At 39.5% G+C, this 18,247-nt stretch overlaps 1 protein-coding gene across 4 annotated transcripts in view; it reads right to left on the bottom strand.

Annotated features, from left to right (window-relative positions):
- Syn1 (Syntrophin-like 1) overlaps positions 1-18,247 on the bottom strand; it is a 143,598-nt gene continuing 125,351 nt past the window's right edge. For all 4 annotated transcript variants that reach the window (XM_089591957.1, XM_014360254.2, XM_014360252.2 and 1 more), the window contains 4 exons: positions 13,390-13,595; positions 4,513-4,733; positions 3,227-3,444; positions 1-2,007 (listed from right to left, as the gene is read on the bottom strand). In XM_089591957.1, coding sequence (XP_089448083.1) covers positions 1,915-2,007; positions 3,227-3,444; positions 4,513-4,733; positions 13,390-13,595 — 738 coding nt within the window. In that variant the 3' untranslated portion in view covers positions 1-1,914. The remainder of the gene's footprint in view (positions 2,008-3,226; positions 3,445-4,512; positions 4,734-13,389; positions 13,596-18,247) is intronic.

The raw sequence follows: 18,247 nt of genomic DNA, 5'->3' as shown, positions 1-18,247 counted from the left end.
ATACAAAATTATACAGCAAATTGATAACTATATGAATTTATTTCATGCTTACGAATAATTTTGCATAATGTTACAAACATACGTATGTTACAAATTATCCATGCCAAGTAATCAGAATGATAAAATGATGATTGTTATAGTAGTAATCTGTCAAGGTTATTAAGAATTACAATAACAACATCAGTGTAAATAGTAATTATAATAATGACAATAACAATAACAATAATAATATCCATAGCTATGGCAGGATAAAAAAGTGATTTTTGCAATTCAATTGGTATTTTTATCATCGTTGTCATTTCTTTTGTTGTCATTCATATGTACATTATCATCGTCATCGTCACAATCATTATTATCATAATCGTCATTTTTCTTCCAAATCAATAAAATGTTTGAAGTTGAGTTTGGCTATGTTAAATAATTGAACAGTTAATTAGTTTTTTGCTTACAGTTTCCTAATTACTTTATGCACAAATCATTAAAAAAAATAAAACTACTTCTCGATGAGTGATAAAACGAATATTTGTAACTTGATAACAATACTCTCACGTACACTATTTCGTCAGTTAAATAACGAAAACAGCGTTAAAAGAGCGCACATCATGATAAACAAGAATGCATAAAACTATCGATGAAAAATAAATGAATACATACCATTTCTTTGTTGACCTATGCTTATCTACAAACCCTCACCTGCAGACAAGCGCATTCGCAAGCGCTTTTATTATAATTTTTTTTTTTTTTTTTTTTTTTTTAACAAAGACCTGCCTGCTAGATTATTAGATCGGGGCATCGGGTGATAAGAGGTACACAAATTTAGATAAAGATATTTTGTACGCAAGAGTTAATGTACGTATGCATTATAAAAAACTAATGGCATAGGCTGCTCCCCAGCCCCCTCTAACCTTAAGATCTTAAGATTCAGCATTATTGATTCCTCAGAGTATCCATAGTATTAATAATTAATTACTTGTATAATACTAGTTCGACGCGCAAAGTATCGTTTTTCACTACACACATACACACACATACATCATTAGGCTCGTGGTATTCGATACGTCAAACGTCAATATCGCATTACGTTACCCAAACCTTTTGTTCGCTTCATTTTTTCAGTCACATTCTTCTTGGCTTCGTATAGCGCAATACTGAATATTATGCACAGCATGAGTCTTCTCTGCATGGCCGCTCTAAATTCTCGGCCACTCGGTGTCGATGATTAATATACATGAAGCAGCTATAGCACTCTTCATTTCACTTTTCACGCGACACGTCCACTTTTTTTTTTTTTGCTTTTATTTTTAATATTTTTTAAATTTTTTATTTGCCTTATGACGTACATCTATGCTTACTACAACAAATTTCCTACAACAATACTCTCAACTCAATATCTTGGATGGCTTCGGTCGATTCGATTATCGGTGATGCCCTTTGTTCCGGACACTCACGCACACTCAATCTATAAATACTTGATTACTTTATTATTTTGTCGCACTCGCGCGCCACATGCTCATACTTTCTTCACGTGGTGGTTATGGTATGATGACAATAGTGAGCAAGTATATACATATACATGTACATGCATACGGTGTACACACACATATATACATATATATATATATATATATATACCCACTAGATTAAATTTTCAATTATGCCACACCGCACAGCTGCCCACCGTAGAAGATACGTTTTCATAATTCAATGATGATGTTGATAATTTGAAAATGTTTGCTGCAAAGCGCCTCTCCTAGCTTTCGTTTGGATAAAAATTTAGATATTGAGGGCGAAATCGTCGAGGGAGGGGGTAGACGGGTGGCGCAGCGCAGAAATTCAGTGGAGAAAGACGCTGGTGACGGATCGGGTGGTATGGGGGGGTAGGTCGGGGGCCTCGGTCGGGGCCCCCTCGTACCCCTATGCGCTCAGTCCAAGCCGGTGGATCTTTGCCGAGAGAAAGTTGTGTAGAACAAAGACTATTGGCTTTGGGCAGCTCTCCAAGTCCAGTTCCTGCAACATAACGCCACTTTCGTAAAGCTAGCTCCATACTTAACAACATTGTTTTTACTCGGTTATTTGTACACGTATACACACATATGCAGCAGATTTGGTGCAGAGCATGATTATAATATTTATTACAGGTGCGTGGGATGATTGCAGCGAGGCAACGCGAGGGGGGTAGCTTTTAACTACTGCGATGATGAACGAGCATTTGGACACATTTTAAGGTAAAATAAAAGGTATTGGTTAGAACGCAGCTTAAAATACAGTGTACCTACGAGGAGGATGTGAAAGAAATTTTTTCGAAGCGGATCAGTAGGTGGCTATCAAGCAAATACAGGGTTGTTGTTTTTATATTTCAAGCAGAGTTAAATTATTTTATGTACAGGTGTATATGTATATGTATATGTACAATGAGCGCAGTTATAGGTATGTATAGATACTCGCTTGGCATGCAAGTAGTAAGGTGAAACGTAACATCCACGTGTCATTTAATAAGGTTTACCGTGTGAACGATGGGTATTGGGGCATCAGTAAAATAATTGTAATGGCGTAGCGCGTGCGTGGTTGGAATGGACGTCCTTCTCGAATGGATGGGCGCCGAGGCGAGGGCGTTTGATTGCAGGGTCACGCAGACGAGAAGAGACAGGGACGCAAAGTGCATGGAGCTTTCGATATGACAATATCGTGTCGTTTGAATCACAATGAGATTGTCATTACCTACGGCTGTGCAATGCTCCTGAATGCCACGCAACCCCGTAACCCATAGCAGTAAAGTGATGACTCGCGAGTGCCCCGTGCACGAATTACTCTGCATTCGAGATAGCCGGCCATTTTACATTTTACCGATAAAAGGGAGGTACGGGTAGCAGGTAGGGCGTGTAATATACATTTGTTGGCAATCGGCTGTAGGTAACACGCTCACCCGTGGCACGAAAAAAATCAAAATCGAGCGTTGGCTCTTCTCTCGCTCGAAAAAAACAATGAAAAGAAAAAGAAAGAAAAGCATCACCGTACAGAATGGTAAATGACTAACGGAGTGTGCCTGTATAGCAATAATCGAATAATTATTGGCCTGTATTGAGTTATTGTTACGTGTGCAGGCATAAAGTTAGTGGGAGGTTTAAATTATCCACACAACAGCAAAGATACTAGTCATACAAGTATACGCATTGTATGAATGTATAATACCGACGGACGTGGCATGCATGCAAGACATCAGACTTACGATTTCGGCGTCGTCGCCAACAAAGTCGAGCCAGAGCAGCCGAGCGCCGTCGTCCGCGGACATCCTGAGCTTGTCGAAGGGTCGCCGCCAAAGGGCCGTAGGGGGCGAGCTGGGACTTGCTCCGTTGCCCGCCACGCCTCGCGTGCCCGCCGCGTACAGGGCGAAGCCCTCCTCGTGGTGGACCACCAGCTGGCAAGCTCTGCCCTGCCACGAGCAGCCTGGAAGCAAATCGTGGCGTTTCGTACCTATGGTTATATAATACGATGGCAATGCCCATCTGCGTATTATATAATAACCCTGACAATGTCATCTGTACTCGGTGATTCGGCTAGTCGCGTCTAGTCTAGTTTTGGCTAAATCGTTCAATAAAATAAATGCTCAACAGTCACAAAGAAGCGTCATTTTCGTGTTACGTTTTCAAACACCGGAGTCGCTGGGCAAAATTGCTGTGGATAAGTAGCCGAGAAGAGTTGCGCGGCGGGAAGCATCATATTTATTTACCTCTACGTTTCTTCGACTTTTATTGGTCTCGTCGAGGCAAATTGCCATTCGTCGTCTCGTGCGTACAATGCTCCCTTGTACCATCGTTCCTATACGTCCTATACACGTACGTACTGGGTGTATATATTATATTGTGTTGTAAGTATTGTACGAAAAAAAATGCAAGAGTATCGAGACGCTGAGAGAATGGCACGTACGAAATCTTGGTGAATTCAATTCGTCTGTGGATTTCGCCTTGACGAACGACTGTAAAAAACGAGAGGTATCTTTTTTTCCGTTTGCCGATCTACTTTTTTTTTTTTTTTTTTTTTTTTTTTTTTATACTTCTCTGGCCTTTTTCCTTCATTTGATAGAAACGCTTTTTTTTTAACCACCTCGAATCTTTATAACACATTACCTGTAATCGTCGTAATTTGCAAATCATCAACCCTTAACCCATGGGCGTGTACGTTTAGTTAAACAGATACCTATAGGTAGTCTTAATTTTCAGGGGTCAATCGTAAGGGAGATTTTTAGTTGTCTTAATAAATGATAAGTATAACAGGGTTAAAGTCTGTACAATGCATCTTGTAAGTTTAGGGCAAAACTTGTGCTGAAAAAGTTTTTTTTTTTTTTTCTTTCTTTTTGCCCACCGATGATGGATACAAGCGTCAAGTTATAATAACCGTAGAGTCTAAGGAAACGCGGATAAGTAAGTAAGCATCCATAGTACGTACAATGATGACATAGTGGCGATGGTGGACGATAAATAGGTGTACCTGTCTACAATATAATTATATACTTACGAACGGTGTACTCCCTAAGAGAGTGAGCAGCCGTGTGGCAGCCCTGGACTATCGCCCTGGCCCAAGCGGCGAGGTCCCTCCTGGTCTCTGCCCTCAAATTGTGCGTTATGACGCCATCGATCGTGCCTACGCGTACTGCGAAGGTCGCGCCGTACTGTGACGCGGCGTTTGAGCAGCCGCCGGAGGCCTCGTTCTGTTGTTTTGCGGGTGACGAGACCAGCCTGAAATGGAACAGGAATAGGTACATTTATATATTTCATTGGAATTGTAAAAGTATCGATGACAGGTGATTAATCATGAGCGTGCCATACATGTACCGGTGGCTCGTGGATAACAAACACTATTCATACAAATCAACAAACAAGAGACTAGTTGTACATTATACAACAACATTACGTAGGTATAATATGCTGATTATAAATAACGATAGGTAATTGTTCCCTCGGTGCGTACAAATTTATTTTATACTTCGTATTTCCTGATGGCTCACTTTCAGCTCTGAAAACAATCATTCAAGTTCTCTAGGTGGGTGCACAAATTTTGGGCAAGGAAAGTAAAAAAATCTTGGTTGCTCGAAATAAGCCAAACAATATGTTTATAAGAATTTATTGAACGAAAGAAAAATAAAAAAATAACAAAACTAAGCATAGCTCAGCTTGAACTAAACGGCTGTTTAATATCGTGCTGAGGGAAAACCCTCGAGTGGGAAAATTTTACAATCAGGTATTGAATTTTATTACTCTTACAACTGCGTCGAAATCTGTGCAAGTATTTTTATAAGAAGAAAGCATAAGATTACTGCAAAGCGTACAAAATTCCATTAAAATTACTTTTGGCGTATGAATCACATCTAAGCGTTAATCTAACTATAATTTTATTATACAATGTATAAAGTAGCGCAAATGAAATATTTATTATAACATTATATATTATGTGCTCTGAACTTCAAACAGTGTCTCGATTTGATTTATCGTTATTTGTATGTATCGAGCATACGGGTCTTGTTATTCGACGGTTATAATATGTTACATTATATATACAACAGGGGGTAAGTCCCGTCAATAAACAAAAGAAAGAACGCATAAGCTTGTAAGCTGCAGTATTAACTATGATGTAAGACATGAAATTGTAAAGGATAACATTTTGAATCCTCGGAATACACCCACGTTGGAATTTAAGTTTGTATAGAATGCCAAAAAAGTATAATTGTTTGTAATAGCTGATGCTCCCTCGTGTGAAAGATCACACGTAAATAGTTCGAGAGCCGGGCAACCCCGATTTATGGGATTGAAAAAAAAAAAAAAAGTAATAATAATAATAAACAAAGAGCACAGAGAGTTATGTGGTTTGAGTACAAGGTATTATCGGTACATGGGAGCTAGGAGGACAAGGAAAGAGGAAGGAAGGAAGGAAGGAAGGAAGGGAACTACGGATGACCCGTATCCAGGGTGTAGTTAAGTAGGTAGAGCTGTAACCTGTACCTAAATATAGAGGCGATGAACTAGAATGAATGGCTCTCGGCTGCACGTGCACATGTACATAGATATATGTATGAAAGAGATATGTTATTCCTTGTAAAGAGGGGAGGGGGGGGGAGAGAAGAAGGAGGACACAGGGAGCTGGTGCTGGAGAAACGGTATGGGTACCAACCACCCTTGGACTTCCCATGTATACATGCGGACGCATCAGCTATAGTGCTGGGCACTCGATGAGTATTGTGAAATCGAGATAGATAGTGCAGTTTCTGCTCTTCGGTCTCTTTACTTCCGATTTTTGACCACGACTTCCGACCCGAGCCGCTTCGGGCTTAGCCGGTGAATTTATGTGCCACGAGCTACACAGCCCCTCCGGGCTCCGGACGAAGTAATATACCTATACAAATTTTTTTCCTCTGTAGGACTAGGGGGAGGGGGGGAGCGAGTGTGCGGTTACGATATCGTCTATACGTTCACCAGCAGCAAGGTGTATCCAAGACACTTGAGAGCGTCGTAGCTGATATTAAATTCAATGTATTTTGTTGCAGTATGCATCAACGAGTAATCGATAGTACAGGGAAGGGTAACGGAGAAAAAGAAAAAAGTTGAAGGATAAACGTGTGCAGCTATCAAATTGGTGGGTAGATTATAAATATATAGGTAAGTAGGTGTATGTATAAGGAGGAGAGCAGCTGTCAGATGACTAGGACCGAGGGAATATAACAGCCCGTCGCACAAAATCAACGGGTGCATCGGCTGCTGTCGCTATCTGTCTTTCCACGAGGACACGTGCGGCCGACTAGCGCTGAAATCGTTTCATCGCGCGCCCAGAAGCGGCTTTCTCTCCAACAACAAGACAGATAGCCCGATTTCCCCATAAACGGCGATGACTCTGTGACTCCCGTCTATACATCTATATATAGTTTCTCTTCCGATATCGGCAATACAAACAGATCCTGTGTCGGTGCAGTCAGCCTATTCACGGGTGGGACCTGATGAGACCTATACATCGGTGTCGTATACGTACGGGAGGAGGCATACAGAAATGCATTAAACGCGGCGGATGTAGTTGACTTTTCGTCGTGGCTGTCCTCTTTTTTTTTTTTTTTTTTTTTTTTTTTTCATTCTGTTTGCTCCCGTTGGTTGGCAGTTTTTTGGTGTTTTGTCTTTTTTTATGTGGGTAGGTATTCGGGTTGCGAGGGCCGGGCGGGGAAAAGCGCAAAAAGCAAAGCTCGACGCTGCGGATAAAACAGAATAGAGCGCGACCGGGCGGATCATCCTTCATGCTCGGATGATCGATTCTACGGGTTCATGGAAAGATTTTTCACGAGCGAGGCTGCGATAATGCAGACGCAGTGGCTTTTTGGTTGACAAAGCTCCCTCTCCCTATCTCTCGCGATCGCCTCTTTCCCCGTAAACTACGCGCGCACATTGTACTACTTTTATTGTACGGCCCTTTATTTTCCACCCATATTTTATCTACGTACAAATATAGGTCACTCTACCACGAGTTGTTGCACCGTTCGCGGATCGCTAGTAAATGATTAAACAGACAATTTTATGGGTTGGTACAAAAATATGTACCCAAAGCATTGATATTTAACCAGAGCAGGCAGTTTTTAAAGTGCATTTAGCCTCTGATTTAGACTGGTCCCAAATAAAAATTTCGATCCATATAACATTGCAGTGAGCAAAAATAAGTCTGATGTACGTATTGATGTCCAAAAATATGAAAGTTTTTCTGAAATTTCTTTATAGTTTGACATCATCTGCATCCGACAAACTCCATCACTCCATCCAACAAAAGCCATTCACTTTATTTATACTGCGAAAAAATTTTCACCGACTTTGATGTAATTTTCTTAATGGTAATTATAGGTATATCCGTGATTAACCTTCGAAATCACAATTATTCAAGTATACGTAATTCAATAGATCCGAGCATCAACACATTACGACGCGAGAAGACCGAGGGCAGGATGCGATAGAGTCGAATGAAAAAGGTGCACGGTGGACTTGATTAATCGTAGGAATGAGCATGGACATCAAGAAGAAGAGCGAACGAACAAACGGAAATCACCAGATAGGGTTATGGGCGTGAGTATGGGGATAGCGGGAGACACGTGTAACGGCAACTACCTCGTCCTCGGTTGGGGCAAATTAATCCAACTTGGTCACGAGCCCACATCGACACGGACGGACGGACTCCTATGTCCAGCACCGGAGAAGCTTCACACGCCTCTCGTAGGGCATGCCTAAACCTAACAATGTAAAACCCTCACACACGTGCTTGCTCGCTCTCGGTCTATTTCGTCAAGCTCCGGTTTACTTGTAGTTGATTTCAAACGGTGGCAACAACACGAATCGGGAGGAACAAGATAAATCACTCTCAGAAGCTGCGGATTGTGTCGCGGATTGAAATCAGAGTTTTTGGATCGAGGGCGCTTTCGTCAAATGAGTGCATGTCCACCTTCGAGATTATCAATGTGCAGGAATGTCGCTGTCTCAATGAGGGCCGTCTAAAATTCGTGGATTCCACGAATCAGTGTCGTTAGATATCATCGCGATTAATCTATACCCTAAATTTTTATACATAAATACGTACATACAATACTCATATAAATAGGTACTTTTTGGTAATTTTGCAGGAGCACACATATTCCACATTTTCGCAGCAGCATCTCCGACTATGTGTTCCGTGCTTGTGCCTCTCCGCCTTCATTCTGCAGACCAAACGGGTTGGCTCATTAATTCATTCGAGGGCCTTAGTTGGGTATACTGGCGGATACAATATAACTATATATATATATATATATATATATATATATATATATATATATATTGCACGGACAAAACGCAACTACCAGGTGCGAATCAAATTTGAATTTACGTGTGACTGCAGGGGCACGAAATGATTGTGGCAAACTAACGTTCCACATGAGAAGTTCACACATTTGGCGCTCTCCCCCACATGATATTTGCTAACAATTCCGGAGGCCTCGCACCAAAAGTTGACTTGATCGTTATACGTGATGCAGCGGGCACTCTTAGCATACCTAATTACTATTTGATTAATTCTAGTTTTTTTTTTCATCTAGTTTTATCGCTGCAATTGCTGATGAGTAAAGTAGTATTTGTTCAGTTGATGATGATGATGATGATGATGATGATGATGATAAACAACAATTAACAAGCTTTTCAACTATAACCACGCCCATGCGGGACGCCAACTTTACCTTTGAATATTCAACTCTCTGAGGTGTACAAATAAGAATGTAACTACCAACAAAGACTTTTTCATGGCGTACGCACTTATGCATATAGTTTCTAATTCCAGAGATGAGTAGAGAGATTGCTAACGCCAATGCTACGATGCGAGACGACTTTTTGGCACTGATCGGAGCGCCCCGCCGCGGCCAGCCCATCTCTACTCACCTCTGGTAATTCGATTATATTTTGGTGCATGCGTGTTATACTCTCTAAAGTTTGATCAGTCGAATTAGTCAATATTGACTAATTATAAGTGAAAAGTCGTTTACTTATTGTGATAAGTCAACGACATTTTACTGATTCGCAGTAAAATTTGACTGATTCAACTTTAGAGAGTATACATATAACACGCAGGGTACTGCGCCTCTCCTCGGACGTAAAGCAAAACAATTTAAGCACTGCAATCGTTATAGCAAATTTAATTTCATATTTCTTGTTCTTTCATCATCAGCTATATATCACGTAGGTCTAATTTCAAAAAGTTAATTATTTGCAATTAACATTTCCTAGTGATCAAATTGCGATGGTGCGTGTTTAATCAAAAGTTATTTCCTTACTTGTATAAATTCAAATTTAAATTTGTTAGAGGAATGAAGTTACAATGAAGCAAGAAATATAGGGTGAGCATACCCGTACACGTAAATTTGGAATTTAGCTGCTACGAGAGTGACTTATCGCTGGAATTTTTGAGATCTCATTAAATTTAGATGGTTAAAGTTGAAAACTGTAAGAGCCACAAAGTCGAAAAAAAAAAAAAAAAAAATCCACACTTTGATAACTCATTGAGCTAACAACAAACGAAACATTCTTCATCTTAACTTTTGATCGCGTAACTTTGTAACAAGTAAATCTACGTGTACCTACATTGGCAACAATATATCAACGTATGTATATTTGCAGATATTATTTTCAAGACTCGTATATTACAGGCACCTACACGTGAGATCAGTGACCTCCATCAGTGATGGATCCCGTCCCTAATTGTTTCGATTAGCAAACGCTATTTTACCTGCGTATGCGTATATGTATAAGTATCACTACTATGTGCATCACAAATACAAAATGATTATGCAGTAAGCATACGATATTATTCGATTGGGGGTCTAAGGTCGATGTCCCAGTACTCGGTCATGTCCCAGTAGTCGGTCATCTGGCTGATTTTTTCACTATAAATTTTCAAAACATATATAAATCGGGTAGCTATTCAGACACTAAGCAATTACTCTTTCAATACAAGTTCATGTATAAACCCAATTGAAAATATAACGAAGGCCCATAAAAGAAAAAAAGTGACCGACTATTGGGACATTTCGTCTGCTTAAGTGAGCGAGTACTGGAACATCCACCTTATTACACTGGCGCACGCACACTACTTTGAGCATTTGAGCAGGTATACGTAGGTACCTAATGTAGATTGTGTACCTACACCGCGTATAGGTAGGTGGGTAGACATACGTAATAGTGCAAATAAATCGATAATTATTTCATAGGGGGGCACATTATTTCACTCGTCAATATAAATCACTATTCGTGATATTGTACGCGCAAACATACGGAATAACACCTAAACACCATATGCTATTACTATATAGGATTGTACTATTATAACCCTATATATATATATGTATACATCATTTATAGGTGCATAACATAATATCGACTATGTGTAGGGCATACCTGTAGTACCCATACTCGTTCGTGCGTGCGTTCGCTCATCCGCGGTATATATGTATACACATGCTGCAGTTGCTGACCGCTCATGTTTGCTGATCACGAATATACATATGTATGGTAATACCCATAGCCAAAGCTTCGTAATGGTAATAATACCGCTGCTGTTGTAGTGGCACCATATAGCACAGCCGTGCTACGGCCTGTTTGACGAGGGTGAGGGTAACCTGCGGTAGCCAGCTCGGCTCTAACGATTAATCACTCGCTATTAATTAACCGGGAATCTATCTCGCTCTCCTCACCACCTACCCGGTTACGTATATAAGGTGGTGATAAGTATAAGTATAGTACCAGCTCTTGTTATCATCCCCGCCACTCCCGCATACGATTGCGGTGAGGCTGTGTTTGCTCTTCTTTTTTTTTTCTTTTCTTTTCTCCCCGCTACTTTCCCTCACCTCTGCGCTGGTTGCACCAATTTTTCGACGGAAAGCAACGAAGGGGGATATTATTTTCTTCGTCAAGAGGAGAGCTGGAGTTGGGCGGGAGTTTGGATTCAAGAGAAACGGTTCTTTGTGGGATAATTCGTGTAAATTATCAGATTATGGAGCAAGTATATAGCTCATTCGCTTTATGAAAGAGTGACCCTTACGTGAGGAGTTCCGAGTACGTGCCCTACCATTTTGTGGAAATTTTTAAAAGTCTTGGTAGAAAAAAAAAAGGTTTAAGCTATTAAATTTATGAGTGAGCGCACAAGTTCAAAGTAAAAGCGATCAATTGCGCCTTGATGAAAAAAAAAAAGAAACGCTGTAGAAGCTGCTTAAAAATTTTCATTGCACACAATGAAAGACGAGATGAAAACTAATGTTTAATTAGTCGAATATGGGGCATTTTTTTTTTTTTTTTTTTTTTCATACAGTATAGTTAAATGTATATCTATTGTATATAAAATACATCATAAGGAAGGATATGCCTGTATAAATCGTCGCAGAATCTGAAAATTGCAAAAATAAATTTAGGTACCAACAATACCGGCTGTATGGCACATGCAAGGGTGTGGGGGAGGGATAAGGAGTGGCGGAGGAGTTGTAATATGAGGTTGAACGTATTCCCTTGAGAGTGGGACGTTAGCAAAGAAAAGTCGCGTAGGTCAGGGTGAGACCTGTGCACGAGGTTTCTCGGTCATGGTCCTTGACTTTTATGGCACCCAAGGGTTCGGTGTCAGCCAAGAAGTACAGAGCATTTATTACTCGATTGTCAGGTGCAGGATGAACATTAGATATTCCACTGCGTGTACTTGCCGTTTATTGCCCACGAGTCAAAAATAAAATAAAAGATAAACTGACTACGTGACTTATTATTTTTCATGCATTTCAATATCATGGTGTTAAATAAATCGGGTAACCATGTTCAATGTTCAATCAATAGAGTTGCCGATGTAGTAGATGGCGAAACAGTTGAATTAATATCCATATGGATAAACAGTTCGTAACGTAACTACTGGCCCATGACGTAATTAAATATAGCAGACGTTCAAGCTTAAAAATAATAAGTAGTTTTTTTACTATATTAATTTTTGCTCTCAAGGCGTACCTAGGTATGAACTAGGTACACACTGAAATTCGAAACTCTTAATGGAATTTAACCCATAGCGAGCCCCGTAGTCCATCAGATTACAATGACATTATTCCTGGGTAATACACCTATACATGGGGGCTAAGTCGGCGAGTTGTACCCAAGCGCGAGAGACTACACCGGACACACAGCAATTCACGTGAGATTATTACTTCCTGAATAAACATTTGCGTTTCTTTGCTCTCCCTGTGATTTTATGTCGATGACAAGTAACTGAAGAGTTGAGTTTTTTTTTAAGTTGGACTCTCACTTGTGGCGCTATTGGCGCAAGTTCTGTTAAGTCTATTAATCATAAAATGTAGGCACTAGGCGCTATACTATTAGTATATAATGATTTGAGGCAAGTCTGAAAAGCCACTGAAAATTTATTTTGATATAATATCGAGCAAATGAGTAACAGCGATCAAGAAATATCATTGGTCAATCTATGTTATCATCGATTAAGGTTACTGACACGAGAGACCATAGTAGGCCCTGCTTTGTACAGGACCTCCAGATTTCTGGCTTCCTATGATATATTTGTGTATGTACACTTATGCAATTCAGTGCTGGAAAAATTGTTGTTATGATATAATATTCGTAGCTTTTATAATGAAGTAAACTTGTGAGGAGAAAAAAAAAAAAAAAAAAAAAAAAAAAAAAAAAAAAGAGTTAGTACAAGTAAAACCATTATGATTGTGACATACCTATCTCTCTTTGCGATCGTTTATTTCTTTCGCTAGAAAAAAGCTACTTACACGTCTGATATTTAATGACGCCACGAGCCAGTAGTTAGGTATACTGTCGTCAATGGGGTTAACGGACATAATAATTAATAATTTTGGCATACCTCGTAGCAATGAGGGGACATGTAATGCTGGGCGACGCCCAGGCCTCGGGACTCCACGGGGCGCACTCGTACAGCCTGAGCTCTCTGCCGGATACGGCGCCAAAGACGCTACGCCAGCCACCCGCACAGCTGCTCCCGGCTCCTCGAGACGTGCTCGCGCTGCTGCCCGCTCCATCCTCGCTGCTCTCGCTGCTTGCTCGGCCATTCTGCAAATATAAGCAGATCATTGCTTTTCAATTGGTTCGCTAATTTTTATTTTTTTATTTTTTTTTATGTATCATACATTATTACAACAGTTTTATCATTATTATTTATTTGGTGTCAGAGTTTATATGTGAGTTTGTACAAAAGCTTCTGGCCACATTAATTGGTAATAGCTATTTTTAAGTTTACGTTTATTTTTGTTGTTTCAACGTTTAAGCTTACAAACGTGGTAAAAGTCGGTGAAGATTGTGAATAATCGAATTGAAAATTCTTACATGTCTACATGTACACGCACATTTACATAGTACGTGAGATGCATGTAAATATTTTTTGTTATGATGTCTGATGTATATCAACCCCACTTAAATTGATTTTTTCTTACATTCTAGAACAGTATAATTATAGAGATTACAGAGCTGTAAATAAATCATCACACGGGTTCATCATAACATTGTTATTTACAAAATTTGGTAAGCTCGGTAGACGTTGACTTGTTTGTTTGAAAAAATTTTTTAAAATGAGTCAAAGCTGGAAATGAAAAAAGTAAGGGGAATGAAAAACAAGGCACAAGAGTGTACAAAGTAACGGACAAGCAAGTTACGCTGAAAGCCATGCAAGTTGAACTATTCTCGAATTCAGAGGTAAGGCTCATCGAGGGTATAGTCATCGTCGAGCGGTGTGCACTTTCGATGGGTAACAGCGTGAAGGATGTAGCGTTTTTGCGCTTTGCGGTCTTTAGGTACGAGCCTCGGGCTTAATTGAACCGTCAAGTTTTGACGGGGTGACGCTCGCAATTTTCGGAGCTTGAACACGACGAGGCACTTTCGTCTCGCCTCGTATCACACGGAAACCTGCATATTTACAGGTACACGTCGAAAGGTATATGCATGCGCGCGCGCGCGCGTGTGTGTGTATGGGTATGCCCTTCCATACATGTATAACGTGTGTCACGCGATTCCTCGTTATCTCGTTTCTAGCTTTGATCGCTAACGACAGTTTACGTATTAACCAACTGGAAGCGCTGCCATACCGTGTTTTGTCGGCATCGTCGTCTTCGTTGTCACCTCATTTTCGACATGAGGGTTGGATGATGCCTTCAAATTTAAACCCCGAGCCCCATCGTCGACCCACAAGAGCAATTCATCAGACACCGTACCTCTTATACAGAGTGGCTAATTTACCGCTTTTTTTTTCCCTATTATAAATTTGCGTAAAATTAACAATAGCAGTTGTCCTCGCGCTTTTATTGAAAGAAATTTACATATAAATCAAGTAGGAATTTATGTAAGTTTACGTAATATTTTATAATAAAAATAGTTCTGACTTAATCCTTACATGGGTGTACGTGTACATTAATATTGTCGTTCAAAGTAAGTACTTCAATTGTTTCTTTTTACAAGTTAAAATTGTACTATTGTATTTATTTATTCTTTCTTTTCATTTATTTATTTATTTACTTATATATATATATATATATATATATTTTTTTTTTTTTTCGTCAACAAAGCACACACAAGTAAGGTATTACGAATGGTTGTAGAACTCATTTGCTATTTCCATAATGATATTTGTACTTTGATATAATGAGGCAAAGTAATTTAAAATGTTTTGCGAAAATAGGTGCCTCGAAATTTAATTTGTTTGTCAAGTTTTAATCGATGTTTTAAAAACCAGGCAGTTGACATGAATAGACATACTTTTTTTCATTCGCGAAACTGTTAGAGCTTTTTAAAAAAGCTGTATGAAACTTTTAAAATCAGATTATGTCTCAAGTTGACGAGCTCTCGAGGAAACGTCGGAAAAATTTGTATCAAATTTTTCTAGTTTTCTATACAAGAAAAAAGCTATTAAGGAAAAAAAATTTTAATAGTCCTTTTACACGAGAAGAGATTTATTGAAGAAAAAAAAAAAAAAAAAAAAAAAAAAAAAAAAAAAAAAAAAAAAAAGAAAATGAAACTTTGGTAAAACGTTTTAAGATTTCAATCGTTAGCAGTTTTTGTCCTTCAAAGGGACAGGTAGAATTTTAGGAAATGAGTGGGATACCCCATATATTTTTAAGGAATCGCGGTAGTCTCTGCAAGGAAAATTGAAAATTTAGACAGGAAACGAATAAAGCAAGGGCACGTCTCTAGAAAAAGTGCTTTCACTTCTGACTTTTTCGAAGCGTTAATTACTCAGTCTCGTCTCGGAAAATAAACCCTACATCATTCGCAGAGATCTCTCTCTCTTGTCTTTTTCATCTTCGTTAGAACGGAGGAAATAAACTCACCCTTCCCCCGTTGCGTTGAGTTTCGCTAGAAGAAATTTCGTACGGACGTGCACGGGTCGACTTTACTCCGAAGAAAATGAAAAAAAAAAAAAAAAAAAAAAAAGAATAAAAGAGACCGGACAAGTCGCTGGGGAGTGAATTAGCGTCTCAAAAAGGCTGCTGTAAAACGTGGATTGTTTAACCATTCAGATGCACGTTCACTCTCGCTTTATCATCTGCGCAGAGTTAAGAAAATCATCAGTTCTCGGGATTACTTACTCTTGATATTGCGACAGTCACTTCTCATCTTAAAGTTTTCCAATTTCTCTTGGCTTTTACTATTACGTTCGTACCCCAAAGGACAAACAAAAAATAGTAACATCACGAAACGCTTGGCTTTAAAAAGTGCAACTCATTACATTTACAACAATAAGATATCGTAAAAAGTATTTTATCCCAGTCGTACAAGTCAAATTAAAATGCCAGACGGGTGAAGTTAACGTGTACGTTTATATATACGGATAGGTAGACCTTTGAGTGGTCTGATCAGAATTAACGGCAAAATCAAAACTGCTACATCTAAAATGGATTAATGCCTGGCTCTGATTCAAACAAAAGTTTGGCTAATTACTTCGTGTTGATTTGACAGTGCATGGGATGCTCAAAGTCATATCATTTGCTTTGGCTATAGTATCGAGACCTCGATCGAGACTATCGAGGCCACGAAAGGTTGGACTCCTATAGTTACAGTCCAGCAAAATATTTATATTACACACTACGTAACTTTTTCGATTGTATTTGGAATATTATTTTAAATCTACGTTCAATGTGTGTCCTGTTTATAATTCATCGACAATTTAGCTATAGCTTTACGTTGATTTTGTCTAGAGTCGATTATTATTATTATTTGTTATTATTATTATTATTATTATTATTATTATTATTATTAATAATATTGCTATTGTTATTGTTATAATTATTATTTATGCCACATTTCGCAAAAAAGTACTAAGCGCCATCCAGACTCATGACAGCATACTTCACCACAAGTGAAGTATTGTCTTTAAAATTAGTCAAGTTCGTGGCTTTGTTTTTCCAGTTGCAACAAGGCTTATCGAGAGTTTAGAATACTTATTCGCCCAAAGGAAAATCCGAGGCCTTTGAAAAAGCTGTAATTTGAGCCCTAATGGAGTTTGGGTCATTTTAGATTACATGGGATGAAAAGGCGAGCCTTTGAGTTTAAGTGTCTATTTATTCTTATTTTCCGAGTTGCACGCAAAATCAAGTGACATCTTATTTCGGGCACTTTTCATTAAAGGGGCAAGCCGAAGACAATGAAGGATCCCTTAGGGGTGAGATCGCCCCGAACGTGCATTCTGATCTAATCCTCTCATATAATTATATTGTGAAGCAATTAGTAGTATATTTTGTAAATTGCGACGTGTATGGTGGTAGCACGAGCAAAAGCTCGCTGGTTTGATGTACACGTATGTATAAGTATCTAACCGAGGGAAGTGAGCCGATCTCAGTCAAGTAGGGTACATATTCGAGGCCTTTGACTGCCCGTAAGCCCATGAGCATACACGGGAAGGAGGAGGGAGGGACCGAGCCAAAGATTACGACGACGCGGCAAGATGAGCAGAGCAGCAACCTAAGCCACCGAGAGTCGTCATCCAAACGACACGACGTTTAGGCAAACCAAACTGCAAAGCTGTGTTTGCGCTATCCGTTTCTCCCGTAGGTGGGTATAGGTATACATATATCGTGAGCACAGCTCACAAGCATCCAAGGAAGGGAAGAGAAGAGAAGAAGATAGGCGAAACATCGCGTTGGCCTAGTTGACACACGGGTTTGTGCTGCTTGTGAAATCTTGTTTGAATTGGAGACCCCTGCAGCTGGCTGACAGGACGACGACGCAAACAGAGGAGCACAGCATCAGCTTAGTCGGGAAAGGGCACTCTCTATCTCTCTGGAGCTACTAAGTAGCTTATTTAAAGGAATTTCCCAAGAGCTGAAAATTTGTAGCTCCTGTCTGCCCATACATACACATATTTACCTGCGGGCAATCATTCTCTCTCTCTCTCTCTATTTTGGATGATAAACGTGGCTCTCGGCCAATTTTGTCTAGCGGAGTGCAGGGGTGTGGCACATCTATCTGCTCGCTTCGTGGTTAATTCTTTGCCCGTACGGCAGAAAGGGTAAAAGAGAGAAAGAGTTACGCCAATCTTCTTTTGCTGCTGCTACTGCTGCTCAAAGAGGACAGCTGTCTACAATCATATAGCGAAAGGGAGACCACTTTTACAGATATTTGTTATTGTCATGATCGAAACACTTAATACCGCGTATCATATAGAGGTGTATATCATATGAAAAATCACAATTTAATATTTATGGCTGTAACGTACA

This window comes from Copidosoma floridanum, unplaced genomic scaffold (genome assembly GCF_036245765.1).
Source record: "Copidosoma floridanum isolate Cflo_tuat_1 unplaced genomic scaffold, Cflo_Japanese_pri ptg000014l, whole genome shotgun sequence".
NCBI lineage: Eukaryota > Metazoa > Arthropoda > Insecta > Hymenoptera > Encyrtidae > Copidosoma > Copidosoma floridanum.
Note: the sequence above shows the minus strand (reverse complement) of the source record. Positions and strands in the feature narration are given on the sequence as shown.